General features: G+C 42.7%; 1 protein-coding gene across 1 annotated transcript in view; it reads right to left on the reverse strand.

Annotated features, from left to right (window-relative positions):
* CHN2 (chimerin 2) overlaps positions 1-22,033 on the reverse strand; it is a 304,029-nt gene that overhangs the window by 102,040 nt on the left and 179,956 nt on the right. Inside the window, exons 4-6 of the mRNA XM_077775468.1 lie at positions 11,680-11,711; positions 7,940-8,053; positions 5,875-6,160 (exon numbers count right to left, since the gene is read on the reverse strand). Of these exons, the coding sequence (XP_077631594.1) occupies positions 5,875-6,160; positions 7,940-8,053; positions 11,680-11,711 (432 nt within the window). The remainder of the gene's footprint in view (positions 1-5,874; positions 6,161-7,939; positions 8,054-11,679; positions 11,712-22,033) is intronic.

Genomic DNA, 22,033 nt, shown 5'->3' on the forward strand with positions numbered 1-22,033 from the left:
AGGGAAATGCAAGGTCACCGCTGGCCAAAAATCTCTGGCAGGCTGACTGGTTCGTAGGGTAGAAACAGCAAAATAAACAAGGAGAGGATCGCCTTGGATGCAAAGAAGAGAATTATTTCAAAAAGAAAAAAAAAAGTGGATTGGGGTTTGGGAGGGATGGTTCTTCTTTGAAGCAATTCATCTGGAGAGGCGGACATCCATCCTAACCAGGCTCAAGGCCCTTTAACTGGGAAAAGGTCAGTCAAGGTTGCAGAGGAAGACAAACAGAAACCAAAGAGGAATCTGGGAGTTGGTCTGAACTGCTTGAGAGAGCAGAGGAGGAGCGGTGTGGAGCAGCGTGGAAAATGGGAAGGGGGGGGCGCTGGGTGGATCCCAGGGGGGCAAGGCCAGTGAGAAGGCAACAGCCAGCCCGTTTCCAGGGACAGTCACATCGAAGTCTTCATTTGGCGATTTTGGTCCTGTGCTATAATTACCCTCTTCTGGTCCCCAACCTTAGTTAAAGGCTGCTACATATAGGCTCTTTGTTAACCACCCAAGGGAGAAATGAAGGGAAAGGGGGGCTATCAGGATGGGGGTGGGACCCGTGCCAAGGGTAGAAAAAGCAGCCTGGGTCCAGAGGCCGGAACTGCTTGCTCTCTGTCTCTGCATGTGTGTAGGTGATGCCTTGAGTACAGAAGATGTCGGGGCGCCTGGGTAGCCTAGTCGGTTAAGCGTCTGACTTTCACTTAGGTCATGATCTCGTGGTTCATGGGTTCAAGCCCCGCGTCGGGCTCTGTGCTGACTGCCAGCTCAGAGCCTGGAGCCTGTTTCAGTCTGTGACTCCCTCTCTCTCTGACCCTCCCCTGCTCACGCTGTCTCTCTCTCTCTCTCTCTCTCCTAGAAATAAATAAAAAACATTAAAAAAAAACTTTAAAAAAAAACCATAAGGAACTTTTTTATTAAATAAGGTGGAAAGAATTTCCAAAAAGATCTGTATCCTCAGTTTTTGCCATTGCTGAAGATAATAGTGTCTGCTTCTAAATTCACTATCTTTCAGTGTTTATTTTTATTTATTTATTTTATTTTTTAAAAAGATCTCTGGGGCGCCTGGGTGGCTTAGTCGGTTAAGCGTCCGACTTTCGCTTAGGTCATGATCTCGCGGTTCTTGGGTTCGAGCCCCGCGTCGGGCTCTGTGCTGACTGCCAGCTCAGAGCCTGGAGCCTGTTTCAGTCTGTGACNAAGATGTTTCACTCAGGGTTTGCTTTAACATATGTGAATTTAAAACATACTGCATTCTTTTTTTCTTATTTAATTTTTTGAATAGGACGCTGTACTGATCGCAGTTCAAAATTCAGAGAGTCTCAAAGAGGAGCGGGGAAGAATCTCTTTTTCCCTTCAGATACCCACTTCCCCACCCCACAGGCAACCAATGATACTTACTCTCGTAGCTTCTAGGGATACTTCATACTTTTGCCGGAAAAAAACCATATGGGAGACTGTTTTTCTCCTGGTTTACACAAATGAAACCGTACCACACACACCACACTGCAAGCTATTTTTTGCATTTAATAATTCCGGGGAATCTTTCCATATCAGCACATATAAATATTCTTACCCGTTTCTGTGATTGCAGGATTTACCCTTACATGGATGCTCCCTAATTCATCTAAGCGGTCCCCAAGTGATGGGCATTTAGGCTATTTCCTAACGTTGGCCATTATAAAAAAAAATAGTGAAATGAATAAACTGGTAAGGTATGCTATATTCTAAACTGTGCTTTTATTCTATCAAAAATATGGAAGATTTTTATCCAGTAAAACATAAATGCAATTTAATGCCGCTGGCCGAATTTATTGAATAAACATGTGCTGTTGAAAATTTGTGGTCAGATATATTTGATTCAGCAGAGTATCCTTCATAAGAAAGCTTAGTTATTACAGCTAGTAATAGTGGTACATTTTTAAAAACAGATCATGTAAATATTGAATGATTCTTGGCATCAATTGACTTAGCATGGTGACAACCAAGGATTTGCTTAATGCAATCAGGGCAGTAAGAACAGAATGAGGCCTTACTGCTCTGGAGGTTTAAGAAACTCTGAACTTGGGGCTTAGAAATCTGAGGTTGGTTCCTCACTCTGCTGTTCTGTCTTTTTCAGTAAAATGGGGACAATGATTGCTACTCTATGTACTTGAAGTTGTTCTGAGGATAAAACGGGAAATTACTTCACATATGTGAAATTAATTTATAAACTATATATTTTTTAATGTCTATTAATGATTTTTATTTATTTTTGAGAGAGAGAAAGACAGACTATGAGCAGAGAAAGGACAGAGAGAGAGGGAGACACAGAATCTGAAGCAGGCTCCAGGCTCTGAGCTGTCAGCAAAGAGCCCACCGCAGGGCTTGAACCTAAAAACCAAGAGATCATGACCTAAGCTGAAGTCGGATTCTTAATCAACTGAGCCACCCAGGCACCCCTATAAACTGTATATATATGTATTTTTTAATGTTTTATTTATTTCTGAGAGAGAGAGAAACAGCGTGAACAGGGGAGAGTCAGAGAGAGAGGGAGATACAGAATCTGAAGCAGGCTCCAGGCTCTGAGCTAGCCATCAGCACAGAGCCCAACACGGGGCTTGAACCCACGAACCGTGTGATCATGACGTGAGCCGAAGTCTGATGCTTAACCGAGTGAGCCACCCAGGCACCCCATAACTATATATTTTTTAATGTTTATTTATTTTTGAGAGAGAGAGAGCGCTCTCGTGCAAGTGGGGAGGGACAGAGAGAGGGACAGAGAATCCTGAGCAGGCTCCACGCTATCAGCATGGAGCTGGACATGGGGTCTCAAACCCACGAACCGTGAGATCATGACCTGAGCCAGAACAAGAGTCAGATGCTTAACTGACTGACCTACCCAGGAGCCCCAAAGTTGGTTTCTAAACTATAAATGTCAGAGCCAATGTTAAGTACTGTTGTTATTCTATTGCTCACAGTTCTGGTCTTGCAAGTCTGTACATCAATTTCAAAATAAATTTCATAAAAGAAATCACACTGGGCCTGACCATCTTAATTAAACGCACCAAATGGTGGCCCTTATATATCATAATGTTTTAAAATTTTTTTTTTAATGTTTTATTTATTTCTAGGAGAGAGAGAGAGACAGCGTGAACAGGGGAGGGTCAGAGAGAGAGGGAGTCACAGACTGAAACAGGCTCCAGGCTCTGAGCTGGCAGTCAGCACGGAGCCCGACGCGGGGCTCGAACCCACGAACCGCGAGATCATGACCTAAGCGAAAGTCGGACGCTTAACCGACTAAGCCACCCAGGCGCCCCTATATCATAATGTTTTAAAACTCATTAAGTAAAGAATCAGAAAGGAAAGGATTGCTAGTGGCTAACTACCACCACTCTTTTTGTACCCTTCCCCACCTCCCCGCCTCATCTACAGTTACTAAAATCAAGTTCTCGGCTAACCATCTTGATAGGAGATAAATCTGGAAACCACTCAAACCTGATGCGGTAGGTAATATCTTTACACCAGTTAACACTGATAATATTCTTGGGTTTTCAGGTAACATGGTCTTTCTGGATTCATTTGGAAATGATCAACAAAATAACTGGGTGAACAAAGTTTAAGCACTCTGGAAAATGAAATGCTGAGCTGTCTGGATTTGAGAATGATTAGGAAACCTACCCATTTCACTCATGAAAACCTTCAAGACGTGCCATTATAGAAGCAGACAGGTGCCCCAGGCACTTCTCAGTCAATCCATTCAAGTTTTTGCTACCTCTGTCTCTCTCTGCCTCCATGGCAACAGTCCACTGACCTGCCCTTAAGGGAAATAGGATTTCTGGCAAGACTGAGACTTTTAATAATTCCACTTGTCAATACAGGTCAGAGAGGAAAAGACGGATTTGTACCAAGTTACTTAACAAACTCTAACAAAATGAGCAACCTCTAGCAAGTGACCAGACGCAACGCATCCCAATTTCCCCAGGAAAGCCAACCATTGCATCGTTGGCGTCCAAGAAAATCCACACCACCAACACCTGTCCATCAAACTCTTCACTTTTTTCTTTCCATGTTTTCTTTATTTACCTTTCCCTAGAAAGGTAAAAGTGTAGTGGGAAGCTCATCTAAAGTGATAATTAACCTGATTATTAATTTCCTCTAAGATTTAATTTTAATAAATAAATACAAAAATGAGGTGCAATGAAGGACCTATTTTGTGATGCAAGGTTCCTTATGGGGAGATCCTCTAGGAATATCAGTTTCCAGTGGACAAACTTCCCTCTTGGCCAAGGACAAGACTCAGGAAATATCAATTCAGATACTCAGAACCAAAACTCTCATCCCAAACTTACAAGAGATACTCTGTCTATTCACCTCTCTTCCTGGAAATATTCTAGTGGATAGCCAGCAGTTGTAACAGATTGCCTTTTTGAAGGCATTACTCTCTGACTCGGAAATATAAACACTGCTTCAGAGATTTATTTTATGATTTGTCTTCTGATTTGTCATGGCTGGGAAGGTCAGCTTCCAGATTTTCTATTCTAAATTACTTTTGAACAGATTTTACAAACAGACCAAGGAATGGCTTTGCTTGGACCAGAACAAACTCGGAAAGTTAGGGCTCAAGTCCCCTCCCTCCCTCTTGGTAAAATGTAAACAATCAGAAAACCCACCATTTCCCAAGTCAATTATTTGAAAAAGAATATCAGGTGCTTTGGAGACACTGGCGTAATAAAAAAGGAAAATGGCAAATAATTTTTTCATGGGCCAGCTGCTCAGCTGATGTGCTTCTGGGGACGGTTCTTCTAGGCTCTAAAACTCAATCAGCAAATCAATTAAGATCATGCCCACCTCCCAACAAGATAGCACTGTCTGCCTCTGCTCTCCCCCGCCACCCCCGGGCTGTTCCAGTGATTTCTGGTGCATCCCTGTCCCAAAGCCAAGGCAACCCATCAGGTTCCACTGTTTGGAGAGTGGGGGCGCCAGTCCGGTTTAATAAGGATTAGCAATCACCAGAGGGAGCACTGCCCACCACTCTGCTCTGCTTGTTGCTATCTGTCCCAGCCCAAGCTTGCCTTTGAGAGTGGGCTCAACACAGACTCTGTGGGGGCTGACCGGTGTGACTGGCTGTCACTTTCTTTCAGTGGAAAACAGATACGACCCAGGCAAAGCAGACGGTTCCTAAAGGGGCACTTCCAAAAAACCCGCTAGCAGACTGTGGTGGTATCTTTCAAATCAACAGCAACTTACTGGAGAGGAAAATCAGATCTTCCTCGCCACATCCTGCCTCCGCCCATCCAGCCATCCAGCTTGACATCGCCCACTTAGAAATTTCTAATCCTCCGAGAGGCATGATAACTCTTCTTCCCTTGGGGCAAAGGATGGCCTGTCTTTTAAGCCTCCCAGAGATAGCCATCATCACCCATAATGGCTCCCATCTCTGACAGTAAAACCTGTTATCTAAGTAGGGCCACCTTCAGGGGAGGGCTGACCTGTGCATCACACATGGCCGCCCCGTCCCAAGAGAACCAGACACAAATATGGAGTATTTGCATAGCTAGGTGGAACTAGATGCAGCCAGGAAGGCCTCAAGCAGGATGAAACCAAGGACTATTTTCACCACAAAGCATTAAAAAAATGACAAGTAATTATCTATGAAGTCCTGGCTCCGACTGTTTTGAGTTTGGGCAAATCAATCCGCATTTCCGAGCCTCAGTTAGACTGGAGGATTTCTAAGATTCCTTTTGGCACAAAATTCAAGATTTCCTTGGGCGGGGGTGGTCTCTGCCAACATTCTGGCCAATCGCATACACAATTAATCACGCAGTTACTCAGCATAGATTAACAACGGACACTGTTTCTGTCCGAGGTGCTTACCTTTTCAACGGCTGCGTGTTCTTCATTTGTGACGCTTGTTTTCCTTGATTCGTTTTTCGACCTGCTCAGCCTCCTGGATACTTTTTCTCTGAGCAGAGTGGCATATCCAATGTGTTCATAAATGGGGTTGGTTGTCATTTTGGAAATGTATTCAGAAGCTTTTGTTTCGATGTACAGTGTTATTAGGCCATCTGTGACCAGATCGTGAATCGATTCAAATCTCTTCTCGCCCACAAAGTGTTTTCCGTCATAGAAGAGCCTGTAGTTCAAAGTCTGGTTTCCAAACCTGTCCCCAAGAGAATGAGAAATCACAACAGTGTTAGAAGCAAAAGCAGTGAAGAACAGTCGCAGCTAACATTTTTTTGAGTGTGTACTTATGCCAGGTGCTGAACTAGGCACTTGGCATGATTTCCGCCCCCTCCCCACTTAATGATCATAGAGAGCCTTTGAGACAGGCCGAATGATTGTCCCCATTTTATGGCTAAGAAATCAAAGATTTGAAGAGATTGGGAAACTGCTTGAAGGTATACCTCTGGAAAGAGGTGAGGGTGGGATTTAACACCAGGCAGTCATATGTGTCATTTGACCCTAGAAATCACTAAGCTGTTCAGTCCTTATCATCCTCATTTGTAAAAATCAGAGGGTTGAGTCTGGTTTACAAATACTTTGCTTTTAAACTCCCTTGTTGAAAACTAGCCGCATCCCTCCACCCCTACCCTATACCTGGCAATTCTCTCTACAAGTCCTTGATGTCCCCTATTTATTACATCTCTGACCATCACCAGTAGAGCGCTTCATGCTTCCCACACTACTTAGTGCCACGGAAGGGAGATGAGGGGAGTTGGGTGAAGCTCACTGCTGGAACTGCCACAGTTGGGGTCCTAGGGATCTGGGGCCAATGGGGGACCTATAAGGTTCTCCCCCTTTAGCACTGGCTGCTCCTCTTGGCCTTGGTCCTGTATCTCACAGCCCCTGCTTCGTTCCCTGCTGGGACCGCCAGCACCCTGGCTGGAGAGGAAAATACTTTGTAAACCTAGGGCGCTGACGAGCTTTTGAAGTACTTCCTCATAATGACATCATCTAAGATATGTTCAAGCCACCCCTAGGTGCAACTTGAAAAGTATTCCACAGCAACGACATCGAGATGTCACACTGAATACGCCATCGTGGGCCGGCCTGGGGCATGTTTCTGTTGATACCACTCCTGCTGTGGAGAAAGGTCTTCCCAGTTCCGAAGAGGTCACAAATGAGCTTCCCAAAGACAATTCGATTCTGGAACTGGATGCTTTCCCCAGACTTTATGGGACTGCCATAAGGATCAAAGGGGATCACATATTGGATCAAGGTTACAAAAGCGCAGGAAATGCAATGATTTGGGGCACTGTGATTTTTTTCAGTTTTTGTGATTTTTGTGGTAAAAGGCTCATGAGGGCTCTGCTCCCACGGATTGCTAGCACCGAGCATCACGACTGCCACTGAGAGTCAATGGGATCCACGGGTCAATGGGATCCCTGAGAAAACCCCATGGACAAACTCCACGTCAGTCCAGGCGCACGTATACAACGTGAGGCGAAGACGTGTGACAGGGGTCCTGGGAACTAACTGAGGCAGTCGTGTCGCTCCCTCAGCTGGCTCAGTTTCAGGCAGAAGTGACTACAGGAGCACTCAATTTCTAGATTGTTTTCCAGTTTACTGTGTGTGCATAAACAGAGCCTCAGTGCCCATCCTACTGATACCATCTGTAGCCTAGAAAGTGTACAAGCTTCTAATATGCTACTGGTACTCTGTAAACAAAGCGAAAATAAAAAATAAGTAGTGTGGAATGGGGAGTGATCGGTTTATGGGTACAGAATTTCTGTTTGGGATGATGAAAACGTCCTGGAAATGCAATAGTGGAGATGGTTGTGTAACATTAAGAATATACTTAAAACACCACCAAACTGTACACTTAAACATGGCCAAGAAGGTCAAATTTATGTTACGCATATTTTACAACAATAAAAAGACAGGGAAAAAATAAAGTCACTTGAAAAGCAGCTGCAACGATGGACAATATCAAGTTCACCTTAGAGCTAACGTGTAGCATCCTGGCTGGCGCTGGCTTTCTCGAAGAATGTAGGCGCCCTCCACGCCTCCGAGAAGCTCGTCTGCCTGCTCCCGGGAGATGATCCCATGAAACCTGAGGAGAGACAGACCATCTTCGTTCTCCATAGACCACGTACAAAGTATGCACCACAAAGAGTGAGGCTAAAAACGATGGCAGAGCCACGTAGAACCTACTGTCCCCCACTTGGATGAAGAGGGGGTAGCGACCACATATCTTAAAGATGCTGTTGGAACCACTTCTCAGGTCATCGATGTTCTTCTATTTCTTTTAATTTTGAGAGCAATCGCTTAGGGATATGTCTTTTTAAATGTATGTACTTTTCTTTTTAAAGAACGTTTATTATTATAATTTTTTGCAATTTTAAAAGTAATACACATGCAAGTAGGAAACACAGCCTATCTAGAAAGAACGCAGTTTGGCCAATGACTGCTTTACTCGGGAGGCAAATGTCTAAGGTGCATAGAGTGCACATGACTCCTGGGAGCCAGAAGCAGGCACTGGACCACTTTCTCTGTTGTCTTTAAGTAAATACAGCTCCCCNTGTATGACTGAGAGTGTGTGAGAGAAAGAGAGCATGGGTGTGTATGAGTGTGTGTGTGTATAAGAATGTGTGACAGAGAGCATGTGTGCGTGCATGAGAGGGTGTGTGTATGAGATAGACTGTATATGTGAGAGCAAGAGAGCATGTGTGTGTATGAGTGTGTGTGAGAGAGTATGTGTGCGTGTGAGAGATGTATCCATGAAAAAGAGAGTATGTGTGTGTGAGTATGTGGAAGAATGTATGTATATATGAGTGTGTGTGTGTGTGTGTGTGTGTATGAGAGAGAGTAAGCATGTGTGGGTATGAGTGTGTATAAGAGTATGTGTGAGAGAGCATATGGGTGTATGAGTGTGTGTATGAGAGTGGGTGTGCAAGAGAGAGTGGGTGTGCACGTGTGTGCGGGTGTGACAGGGACATGATAGAGGGTAGGAGGGGCATTGGGCATCAGAAAACACTGGAGTGAGAAAGGACAAGGGCTGGGATGTCCAGGACATGGTTCTGGGCCCGCGCAGGGGAGGGGGTGACCACACAGGGCAGGGCCCACACACAGGGGGGCACAGGTCACTATCGGCAGATGGGGGACCAACCAGGCAGTTAGCCTGAAAGCAGCCTTAACTCCCCTGACACTTTTAGGCAATAGCCCGGAAGCGGATGTCAAGTGTCAAGAACCAAATTAAACTGAATTCTTCAGAAGAAGAAAATGACAGTTCTGTGAATCTAGGTTGTGGCTCATCATGCCCTTTACGCATGGGTTTAAAAATATCCATGACGTACAGATCTTATGATCCCCCCTTTGTAGACAGAAAGCGTAGGAAAAGACCAGAAGGGATGAGATGAAGGGGAGAGTCAGCAGAGTTTTTTTTGTTTTTGTTTTTTTTTAATATTTTTATTTGTTTCTAGGAGAGAGAGAGAGAGACAATGTGAGCAGGGGAGGGTCAGAGAGAGAGGGAGACACAGACTCCGAAATAGGCTCCAGCCTCTGAGCTGGCAGTCAGCACAGAGCCCGATGCGGGGCTCGAACCCACGAACCGCGAGATCATGACCTAAGCGAAGTCAGACGCTTAACCGACTAAGCCACCCAGGCGCCCCCAGCAGGGCTTTTTAATGGTGAGTTGTAAATGTTCTCTACCTTCCGTATCTATGTATTTCCTAATTTTTCCAAATGAGTGGGTATTAATTTATTAATGTTTTAAGAATAAAAGTAATAGTTATGCACAGGGGGCCAATTCAAAAGTTAAAAGAGGTGAAAATGTAAACAAGACGGAGTATAAACTCTCTTCCCCTAAAGGTATCCATTGGCAACAGTTTCTCATGATTCCTAGTAGGAAAAAACATGCATATATGTTTCCTGAAGAGAGCATATATTACTTTCGAAAGGGAACAAAAACCTTTTATTTTTAAAAAGGAAAGGGGGGGGGGCACCTGGGTAGCTCAGTCGGTTGAGCGTTCGACTTTGGCTCAGGTCATGATCTCGTGGTTGATGAGTTCGAGCCCTGCGTCAGGCTCTGTGCTAACAGCTCAGAGCCAGAAGCCCATTTTGGATTCTGTGTCTCCCTCTCTCTCTGCCCCTACCCCGCTCATGCTCTATCGCTTTCTGTCTCAAAAATAAAAATGAACATTTAAAAAAAAAAAAAAGGGAAGGGAAACACAGAATCTGAAGTTTTAAAACTAATACAAAACAGTTTCTCTCTTTCTCTCTTTTTTTTTTTTTTTTTTTTTTTTTTTTTTTTTTTTTCTAGTTAATGTTTTTTGGGGCACGTGGGTGGCTCAGTCTGTTGAGCATCCGACTTCGGCTCAGGTCATGATCTCACAGTTCGTGGGTTCGAGCCCCACGTTGGGCTCCGTGCTGACAGCTAGCTCAGAGCCTGGAGCCTGCTTCAGATTCTGTATCTCCCTCTCTCTCTGACCCTCCCCTGTTCACGCTCTCTCACTCTCTCTCTCAGAAATAAAACATTAAAAAAAAGAAAGAAAATGTTTCTTTGCTGTCTTCTCACTATGTAGTCTTTGTGGATTGGGGACTGGAAAACGGTAACTAAAAGGTCATTCAACAGAACTTTCATGCAACAGAGAAATTGTACAGTAGAGATCCTTTTGGAATTCACATGCAAAAGCGTCCCATTTGAGACGTATATGATAGGTTTTCCTCTCTCTCTCTCTCCCTCTCTCTCTCTCTCCCTTTTATTACTTGCGTTCTCTGGGAGACAACATCCAAATCAGTATACTGAAGTAAAAAGAGCCATCCTACAGCTAACTAGGTTAGATGTTCGGGATGTCAGGATGTGAGGGCAGAGCCCGGTGCTCCCAGGAGGGTCTTCCAGGGGTGCTGGCCGGATTCCCAAGGCTGGCAAGAGGGTTCAGAAACGCAGCCGTGGCCATCAGGAAGTGGCTGCCAGGCTGGGACACGTAAGAGGGGCACCCATCATGAAGATGAGGCTCTGACGGGCAATGGAAGAAGAAGGTTTGGATGGGTCAGGAGAGCTTGGGGGGCTGGCCCCCTGTGTGGGCTGCCTCTGCCTGTGCTTTGTGACCTGCTCCACACACTGCAGCCTGAGACTGGGAATTCTTTTTACAGCGTGCATATTTGCTCTACCGTAGGCTTCTGCGAAAGTAAAACAACACAAGTGTGGAACGGAAGAGGAGAATGGGTGGAAATCATCGTTATGGGATCGAGGCAATTTGGCTAATACATCCAAGTCAAGAGAAGTCATCACTGTGGTTTTATGAGGCCACAGGGAAATGAGGTGACTTTCCCAGATTGCCTTCTACCGAGGTACGTGGAAGTAAAGAAGTCAGCTACGCGGTTTACAATCTCTGACGCTCTAAATGTTTATACAGTATCAAGGTAGAAAATGAAATAAAATACGAACAGAGCCTCAGTCGTGGAAAATGCTGCCTTACATTTGAAATACTTGCCAGGCACTCAGAACTACAGCGAGAGATACTACCCCTCCCACATTAATGGCAGCCACGCACCCGAGTCTCCTAAAGAAAACTCAATACAAAGGGGTCTGATTACGTTTACCCTTATTATTAAACATTGGCACAATGGACATTTGATGAAGACTGAATATTAGAAGATATTTAATATTTACTATTTCAATGACACATGAAATGACACTTACTACATTATTAAAACAAAGAATAGCATGATACGTACTCTCTTCCATAATATTTTGGTCTGTTCTCCACCTATATTAAAAAGAAGAAAAATATTAATAATGCATTTGAATTCAAATCAGATAGATAAAAATGCTAGTCAAAAGAACAGAGCTAATCCTGATGGTAACTTTAGTGGGGTTTTTATTCCTCAGATCAGAGGTCCATGAAACCAGAGTTAACCAATGCATTCCTCTATCTTGGGTAGGAATGATGTAGAATCATCATAGTTCTCTGATCCTTAGGCTCATTCCCCACCGAAACCCAACCACCCAATAAAAGAATTTTCAAAGGAAACAAAGGGAAATATTAAGAAATCTATAAAGACATTATAAGGCATCATCTGGCAAAATAAAATGAATAAACCTTAACCATTTATTTAACTCTTCATCCAATGAGTTTGTTTCCTCATATATTCATAATAAAAATAAGAAGTGCACCTGTATTTAAAATTAATTTGGTCTCTTTCCAGATAAAATCGATACTCTTTATTTTTAACCAAATGGCTAATGGTCTGAAATTCACTTGATATCAGAGGTACACGATACGGAAGCCAAGATTTACAACTTAAGCAACCATCATAAGCATCCCAGAAAACATTTTTCAATCACATTTTGAGCTTTGGGATTATCGTATTCAGGTTTTAGCACATATATATGATAATCTATTTTCTTAAGAACTTTGTTTTCTTACGTTCAGGGTGTTAGAACTGGTAAGAAATTAACATGAATTCTCACGCTCAGCTTTTGTTCTGCTAATCTAACTCCAGGGAGGCTGAAAATACAGTAGAGCCACATTAAGTTATGGATTTTCGTTGATGGTTATGACAGCAAGTTGATGTTTATTTACTAGAGGAGAATGGGAGTCTGGCAGCCATTTCATCTGCTGTCATTTCTGTCCACAATCAGATGGGCCGTTTTTTCAGCAGGGCTCACAGGCACAGTGGGGGGATTTCAAGGTACTGGGCAGTTTCCTGGCCTCCATCCACTCTCCAAAGGATGCAGGGAATCTGAGTGGGCAGTTGAGAGCCATAGAGCAGAGGAAAAGGTTCAGAAAGGGAGAGGTGAGGACCATATTCACAAGCCTGTCTTGGGCAAGCCTCACTGACATAAAACTCATCATGGAAACACGTTTAAATATATGCTCATTCTTAAGTGCCTTTTACACTTGAAAAGCACTGAACCAAGAGAGGGTATTCATAACTCTTAATCTTTAAGGTTTGAAGTCTGCTCTGTGTCATTTACAAAGGAAGATCTAAATAATATCATTAATAGAAGCACCAAGTGTGTATAAAAGGCACCTTGTTATCTGATGTGTACCATTACTCGGCATGCTGGGAAGCTTTTTAATAGGAGTTGAATATGTTGTCATTTATATCATTCTACGAGCTTTCAAAGTTCTTTCTTATTTTTATAACACTCTCCCTAGGTGTCTACAACACCAAGATGCCACAGAAGAAATTGAAACTAGAGAAATCAATGGAAGTTAGTAATATACAATGGGTAAGATAGCTCTCCAGTCTTTGAGTCAATATTCCATTCCTTTGAAAGGATTCTCTATATGTAAGCACAGCTTTATTACCATCCTTTTGACTGTGCCATAATACACGTTCACAAGTCTGGGGGCATCTCCCAGCCCGATCCCCTACTTCTCTTCTCTTATCTCCCCGAAAGGGAAGAATAATTCATCTAACTTTTGAGATGGACAGCATGGAAGATAGAGACTACTGCTAATTCCTGGCATGTAAGTAAGTAGCTCATGAATGTTGAATTTGACTCCAAAGAAGACAACAAATTGCTTTCAGTTCATTTATCAATCACAAAAATATATGGCATGCTTATTACGTTTAGGGCTCTGGGCTTAGCCCTGTCATTGTTCATGAGACAATAACCTCACAGGTGAGGAGAAAAAGGTATGATGATCTCAGGGGCGTTCAGGAAGAAACACCTGGGAGAACTACCATAGGCCCCCAAATACAAAAGCCAGTATTTACGGTGCCTTGTGGGATACCAAAGAAGATCCTGACTATAGAGGACAATGTGACTTAAATGAGGGACAGATCTGCTTATGGAAACCACGAGAATATATAAGAGCACTAATTTGTGACGGACAGACTACACATGGCATCGAGCCATGGAAGAGGTCCCAAATACTACTACATGGGATGTATACTAAAATATTACTCTTTGTTCATCTGAAGTTCAAATTTAACTAGGCATCCGGCTTTTACTTCTTTTTTTCCCCTCAATCTGGCAACCCCATAGGAAGAAAGGAAAGGGAGAGGTCAGAGGCAGTGAAGACAGACGGAGCATGTGGTCATTCTTCTGATCACTGCCCCCCCTGGTGGGGGTTGTTTTGATAGCAATCTGATTCATTCTTGGATCTCTTTGTTGTCTCTGCTTTTCTTACAGAAAATAGAGCTGTCCTTATCAATGTTAATGAGAGAGAGAGCAGCTGGGATTAAAAAAAAAAAAACAAGCACAACAAAGAAAAACTTCTTTTCCTAAACTTTTGGCTCAGAGGAGTCTAAACATAGTCTCTCTCTCCACACTTCACTAAGCTTTTAACCAGTCAAGAACTTAAGTGAAACGGTTCCGGTAAAATCATAGAACATTCACGTGTTTTCAAGGTGGATAATATTGGGTCCTCAGATCCAGACAAAACTCAGTCAGCTGAAAGTCAGGGCTCCCAGGAACAAAGGCCCTGACTAGATAACCTCTACACAGTGTAACCTCTAGACTGACCCAGTGATGCCTGGAAGAAGCCTGTCTCAGTCCCCAAGTGTGCTCTGTCTCAGCCACCGATGAAATCAGGACCGACCTGTGAAATGTGGAGTTATTAAAGAAGATGTAGCACTGAATTTCAGTTTCCGATTGTGCAAGATCCTCTTCAGTGAATGAGAGAGAAGACAGTTGATGAATAAAAAAGGAAGGCAGCTCAGAAGCTCTTCTCACCTTCTCACTGAAAATTACGTTTGTTAAAATCAAGAACTTGCTTAAAAAAAAAAAAAAGAGGGCTAATTTAGGTGGTCCCATGGATTCAGGAAAGGATAAAAATGTAATGTAGCGTATCCCAACATGAAAGAAGGTTGGTTCTGGAGCATTCCTGCCACTGGCTATCTCAGGACAAGAAGCAGAACTGGACAACTCCTCACCTTGGTGAACCCGAGTACTGTGGCTATGCCTCACAGAAATTGCATCGGCAATGCCAGATGAGTTCGTTAGTGCTCCATCTCCAAGATGTGAAAGAAGCCCGCCATTTCAGGAAAACAAAAAAAAACCTCTAATAATTTGTAGATCTATTGCTGAATGCTAAAATACCGGATTCATCAATGATCTACCTGGTTCAGAAAGGAATGCCTCTGTTTACAGAAGAACGGCAAGCAGATGATTGGTGAACAAGCAAACACGTGAAATGGGTCCTCCCAAAGTTCAGGTGAGTTCAGTATGTGTGGTGTAACCATGAAGACTCTTTTTAAAAATATAATTGAAGATTCTATTCTACATATGCATCATCTATGGGAGAACAGTCCCCCAAGCTGGGCAGTACTTGCTGTCAAGGTCACTGTTTTTGTTTTTTTGTTGTTGTTTTTAATGTTTTTATTTATTCCTAGGAGAGAGAGAGAGAGGGAGACAGCGTGAGCAGGGGAGGGTCAGAGAGAGAGGGAGATACAGACCCTGAAATAGGCTCCAGGCTCCGAGCTGGCAGTCAGCACAGAGCCCGACACGGGGCCCGAACCCACGAACCGCGAGATCATGACCTTAGCGAAAGTCGGACGCTTAACCGACTAAGCCACCCAGGCGCCCCAAGGTCACTGTTGATCGTAACACTTTTGGAATTCCTCTTTTGCAACTGAGACTTCCTACCGTTCTCTTAGATATCCTCACAGCTGCCTTTCTAAAAGTGTGGTCTGGTCATTCGAAACAGAAACTTCAGGAGGCTTGTTAAAGATTACAGATTCCTGATCCGTACCTCAGACCAACTGAACCAGAACTACTGAGACGTGGGAGCTGCGATGTGTTATTTGATTAAGCCCCCTAAACAATGCTGAAGCATACACTCAAGCCAGTCATCAATTTATAGAATCCATATATTTGTTTTTTGAGTTGAGAGTGGGTGTTATTTCAGCAAACAGGCAGAAGGTACTCAGAGCCAAATTCAGGGAAAAGGGAAGTGATCCAATTAGGAAATACATTTGAGACAAACATGACATGTGGCCCTAAGATAATAAAATGCACTGTGTCTTCTTCTGAATATAATTTAGAAGAGACATTCCCAACATGCTCTGAGCAATGGGAACTCGGCATAAATAAAGGATAGCTTCCCACGATGATGGATTGGAAAGGGACCACACTCATATAATACATGTGCTAAAGAATAAAGTATCTGATGACGTTATAGTCACATCGCAAATATAATTATTGCCAGGACCTGACTATTGAAAATGGCTTTAGTCCTGTCCAGTCCTGTTCGTATTCTCCACACACCATGTCCCTACTTGTCTACAGCCAATGCAAACGTTATGGATTCCCCTCGAACGTGAATGGTCTCATTGGCGCACATTCATCCTATGCTCCAATCAAATGAAATTACTTGTAGTTCCATAATTTGCTCTCTGCAACATACCCATTGTTCTTCATATGTTCTTATTTTAAGATCCTGTACTCCCTTCTAATAAAATAGGGGCAGATCGTGTGATAGATGACAGAGCTGGCTCTAGACTCTGCCTGGTTTTGATGCCAAATCTGCGTATCCATAAGCAAGTTCCTAATCTCTCTGCTCCTTAGCTTCCTCGTCTTTAAAATGGAGATGATAATAAAAGCAACTGCCTCATCGAGTTGTTGTAATAATTAAATGAATTAATATACTTAGCATGTTTGCAGCAACGGCTGGGACACAGAGCCACTCAATGACTATTAGCCATTACCGGTATCCAGAAAGTGTCTCCCCGCACAGAAGGAAAAGTTAGGCCCATTCTTTCTTTTTAATTATTTATTTTTAAATTTATTTATTCAAGTATAAATAACATACAGTGGTATGTTAAGGCCCATTCTTTTCTGTGCTCTTACAACTCTTTTTATAAAATTTTAAATATCTACTTATCCATTCCTTTTCCGGCTGCTTTAGAAGTTTTTTGAAGCAGTGATTTTGGTGTTCATCATCACTGCATTCCAGGATTTTGCCCCATGTCTGGTACAGAATGAGCGCAGGTGTCTCTGAATCGAATCTACTCCTAAGAATGTGTTGGGCAGCAAAGATGCAAACACCAAGAGCATAAATTCCATTATTTTAAATAGAAAATAAAATTTGTTCAAAAACATCAATTTCCCTAATATTACTGAAATGCCTTTAAATAACTATAAGAATCTGATAAGAACTTCTGCCTAGTATAAGGTATCTAACCCCCAATTACATAATTGTTTAACACTTAACGGTGTAGCTAACAGGTATACTTGTATGCAATCCCCTGCTGAATAGAAGGGAAACCTCATTATCCTATACTGAGCAGATACTATAAAAAAAAAAAAAAATACTATCTGGATGAGACCTGAATTCATAGTGCCCCAGCTGCCTGGCTTAAAGGAACACCAAAGGGCTGAACCCTCAGGAAAAAAAGTGAAGGGAATTATGAATATAACGTGCAATATGCTCAAACACAAGGTCAATCAGGAGAACAGTGAGCTAGGAGAGAAGCCCCCTTCTGTTTTCTAGCTCCCTGCTACTACTCCGAGTGTGACCTGCGGACCCGTAGCATTTGGCATCATCTTGGAGCTTGTTAGAAATGCAGATTCCGCATTTAGAAGGGGAGTCATACCCACATTAAAGTTTGAGAAGCTGCCACACTTCTCAACTTACGGTAACAGGTGAGAACTTGTTATAGCAGGGTTTTAGCCGAGAGAATGATTTGGGCTAAAACTTTCTGTTAAGTTGCTATAGCAAATAGTTTGATAGTGAGTGTCTGGAGAGCAAAGTACGCCTGTACTCATGAAATGTTTGCAGAAAGAATGAGGCAAAGATTATGAAGGCAGAGCCCCGGTGTCAATTCAATTGCTGTGTGACCCTGAGGAGGTTATTAAACTCCTTTGTATCTCATTTCCCTCAATTTTCAATAAAGCTGGAGTTATAAAAATGTACTATTTTAATAAAGCTCAGATGAGATAATGCATGTAAGAAATTGTGGGGCTTGGAACATCGTGGTAATCGGTTCACATTTAATCGAGTGGCTAATCTGTGCCAGCAACTGTCCTTAGGGTTCTACGTATTTAACTCCTTTCTGCCCCCAAACAGCCCTAGGAGGTGAGTGAGTGCTATGATTTTGCAGACATCGACTCAACAACTAGCCTGAGGTCATGGAGCTAGTCAGTGGCTTTGAACCCAGCACAGACACCCTCAACTACTGTGATTCCTGCCTTCTCCACAGTAGACACGAACCCATGCCGATGGCTATCACACAATTCTACATTTTGGTTAAATAGGAGATCATCTGACCTGTCCTTAGCTCTTCTTTGCCAGGATTCAACATGCTAAAATCTCTTTGGAATGAACTGAATTCTGTCAATGAGTTAACAAATGCCAATCTGGGATAAATTTGCCTATGCCTCGTGGTATTCTGAGTCTCTCAACTATTTCCCTGTAATTTAAGATTTGATGTATTCCAGGCTACCTGGTTTATTTCCCAACGTATTCCTCTAATTTGAAGGAATAACTCTCAGCATTCTGCAGAGCTTGAGAGAACAGTAGGGTGACAGCTGCAAAGTGAGAGACAGGAAGCATAATCCTTAAATGAGTTTGCTTTATAGTCAGATTATCGTTGCCCTAGATAAACACAAGTTCTTTTATATTCAACACAAAGACATTTAAAGAATATCGTGAGTCCTCTGTAAACAAGGTTTCCAATTATTGAAAAAAACAAAGCTTTCATAATCCCTCAGCAGCTGGTATATGTTAAGTTTGTACTTACTAGAAATAATTTTAAAACCTGATTTAGCAGCCTCCCACACAGGCAGTTAGACTGCTGAATTTTCTGAGATACAAAGCGAGTTCAGGAGAAAAGACTTTGACGGGGGGATACATATTGGTGATATTGGGGGATTTTATTCAGGAAAAAAAAAGAAATATGGATAGTTCCCTTCTAATTAAAAATCGAAGTTATTTAAAAGGAGAGAAGACCATGCAAGTACTGAAATGTATATTCTCATAGTCAAAGGGCATAGTATAGAATGACACTTGAGCAAACTTTAAAATTCCCCGGTTTCTTTTGATCTAGAGTCTAAGGCCTTATTTTTCCTCCTTTTTTTAAAGCTTATTTATTTATTTTGAAAGAGAGAGAAAGAGAGAAAGCGTGAGCAAGCAGGGAGGGGCAGAGAGAGAGGGAGAGAGAATCCCAAGCAGGTTCCAGGCTGTCAGCTCAGAGTCCAATGCAGGGCTCCCTCTCATGAAATGCAAGATCATGACCTGAACCGGCATCAAGAATCAGATAATTAACCAATTGAGCCACCCACATACCCCTAAGTAATTTTCCTTATGGCATCACTTTAAGGCTTTTAAAATTCTGACGGGGGTAAATTCCTTCCTGTCTTGATTATAATATATTATAAAAACATCTACTGGCCAGTCTTTCTGTAATAAACCTCCTTAAAAGGTTACCAATGGCTCTGCAGAGTTCTGTAAGTTAGACGCAAGGCAAGCACTTCAGTAACTCTGGTGTAAATATCCTGCTAATTTACAGATGTACGCTGTACATCAGATTAGAGGTGCTCAGGACCAAAGCAGTTCCCATTCATTTGATTTGTTTTCTGCCTCCTTTTCTTCCCCCCCTTCAGAGTTTTCCAGGAACTGTGGTTTAAAATTCAGTGATAATATTAGCACAAATAAGAAGGAAAAGAACTTTCTTAGACCAGTGGTTCTCAGCTGGGAGGGTGGGTGGTGATTTTTTCCCTCCAGCAGATATGTGGCAATATCTGGAGACAGTTTTGGGTGTCACGAGGGGAGGGTATTACCGGCACGTGGTGGGCACAGGGATGTTGATAAAAATCCTGCCATGCATAGGACGGGCCCTCTACAACGAAGAATTTCTCCCGCCTAAAATAGATCTATGCTGTCAAGGCTGAGAAACTGTTTTAGAAAAACAAAAAACCAAAAAACCCTTGAGCATTCCCAAGAAAGGTTATTCAACAAAATTTTTGTGGACCAAAATACGAACAAGCAATAAATACTTTAACTACACAGCATGGAGTAAAAAGAAGAGGAAATATTTGTTTATGAGAACAATAATAATTTATAAGAGTAGCTTTTAAGGAAAGGCAGAAATACTTCCAACCATTCAAGGAAATAGCTCAGGTAAATACCCAACTGAAAAGACAGACATCTCGGAAGATTGATAAGGAAATCCCCTTGCCTCACCTGAAAAAAACTGTAAACACCCTGAAGTATTTAAAAAAAAAAAAAAAAAAAAACTCCTAAAGAAAAAATTTAAGTTATTACTGGGAGTAACCATCCAGGATATGCATACATGTGAACTCATGTTTAAATCCCTTACTGCTATGGATTTCATGTTCCTTTGAAACTCTGCCCTGATAACAGAGTTGAAACAGAACTTCCTCCACACCTGGCTACCCCAGTCACAGAGGAACCTTCCTGTCCTGGGGAGCTGAAGCATGGTCTGAGCAGCTGTCCGGCACCTCAGTGACACCCTGATTTCCTAGGTTTCATTATATAAGCCACCATACACAATCATCTTCATAAAAGAAGAAGGTGAACTGCCCAAGTTAGTTATATTTGGATTTGAAAAATAATGGAAGGGTGACTATACCCAGACATACACATTCAAATACCCCACCTCGCACACCGGCCTTTGGCTCCTGGTTCTGGTTTGCTCTAGGTTCAGATCTAGCGACACTGACTTAGAATCCAGGTAAGGGCAGGACTCAGGAGGAACAGAGGAGGCTCCAATACTTAACAGGTGCCTTCGGTATGTGTACTGCTGTTTTCCCAAAAGGCAAGTCATGCAGCAATTAATATTACCTTTTTGCAGATGAGGAGAGGAAGGCCCATGTGGTCACATTACTTGAAGACCACAGAGGCATGGAGAGGAGATCCAAACCAACATCTGATTGATGCCAAAGTCCATATTTAAAAAAAATTTTTTTAATGTTTTTTGTTTATTTCTGAGAGAGAGAGAGAGAGAGAGACAGCATGAGCAGGGGAGATTTAGAGAGAAAGAGAGGGAGATACAGAATCTGAAGCAGGCTCCAGGCTCTGAGCTAGCCATCAGCACAGAGCCTGATGTGGGGCTCAAACCCATGAACCGTGAGATCATGACCTGAGCTGAAGTTGGACACTTAACCGACTGAGCCACCCAGGCTCCCTGGTCCATATATATATATGTGATTTTTTTTTTTTTTTTTTTTACACCAAGAGGAAGGGAAACTGTCCAGGGAAAAACAGAGGGGATGCACTGATGAAAAACATTGATTCTGCTATCATAAAGAGATAGGTTGACCCCCCCCGCCAAACTGTTAAACTCTTAAAAGTGCCCATTCCAGAGATGTGTGTGAGCTGTTACCAGAGGACCCTCTGTCACGTCTGATGGCCAACCTCCTTTAGTCTCCATCCCTCTGAATGCTACCACCAGAGCATCATCCACCTAGTGCCCAAGCCAGAAATTGTCATCCCAGATTCCTTCCTCTCTCCCAATCTCACTTGCACTCTGTCTCCAAATCCTGTCCATTGTATGTATTACTCTTGAAACGGTCTCTTTCCTTCCATGTCCACTGTGGTACCTATTCACCCAAACCATTGAAATTATATTTGTATAGGTTTTCCTGTCTATACTTTTATCACCTTCCAATGTATCTTTCACACTTAAGTCAAAAATGCAAATCTCACCAAGTTCTCTGCTTAAAATTTTTCATTGGCTCCCTGTTGCCAGGTAGTTAAACCCATACGACTCAGTGCGTCCTTCCCAGACCACCCTACTTAAAAGCGGTACCTCTTCACCTTGGCATACCCAATGTTTCTTTTCTGGCTTATCCCATGACATTTATCATCATCTGAGATACTATGTATTTTACGTGTGTGATTTTTCCCAATCTTTCTACCCTAGTGGTAGAAGGGTGGAAACTTTTGTATTTTGCTTATTGCTGTTATCCCCAGAGCCAAGAGCAAAGCTAGCACAGAGTAGGTACTCAATAAATATTTGTTCAGTGAATATATGGATGGCATACAGGATTTCCCTAGGATGGTCTTACTTGTGTATGCAGACTATGGCCCTACCAACATACATACTCTTGCCCTGAACATCCTTATTTCCCAATTCTTTATGTTCCTACCACAGAGATCCTTACAGTTTCTGA

The sequence above is a fragment of the Crocuta crocuta genome, unplaced genomic scaffold, assembly GCF_008692635.1.
Source record: "Crocuta crocuta isolate KB4526 unplaced genomic scaffold, BGI_CrCroc_1.0 scaffold197, whole genome shotgun sequence".
NCBI classification, from domain to species: domain Eukaryota; kingdom Metazoa; phylum Chordata; class Mammalia; order Carnivora; family Hyaenidae; genus Crocuta; species Crocuta crocuta.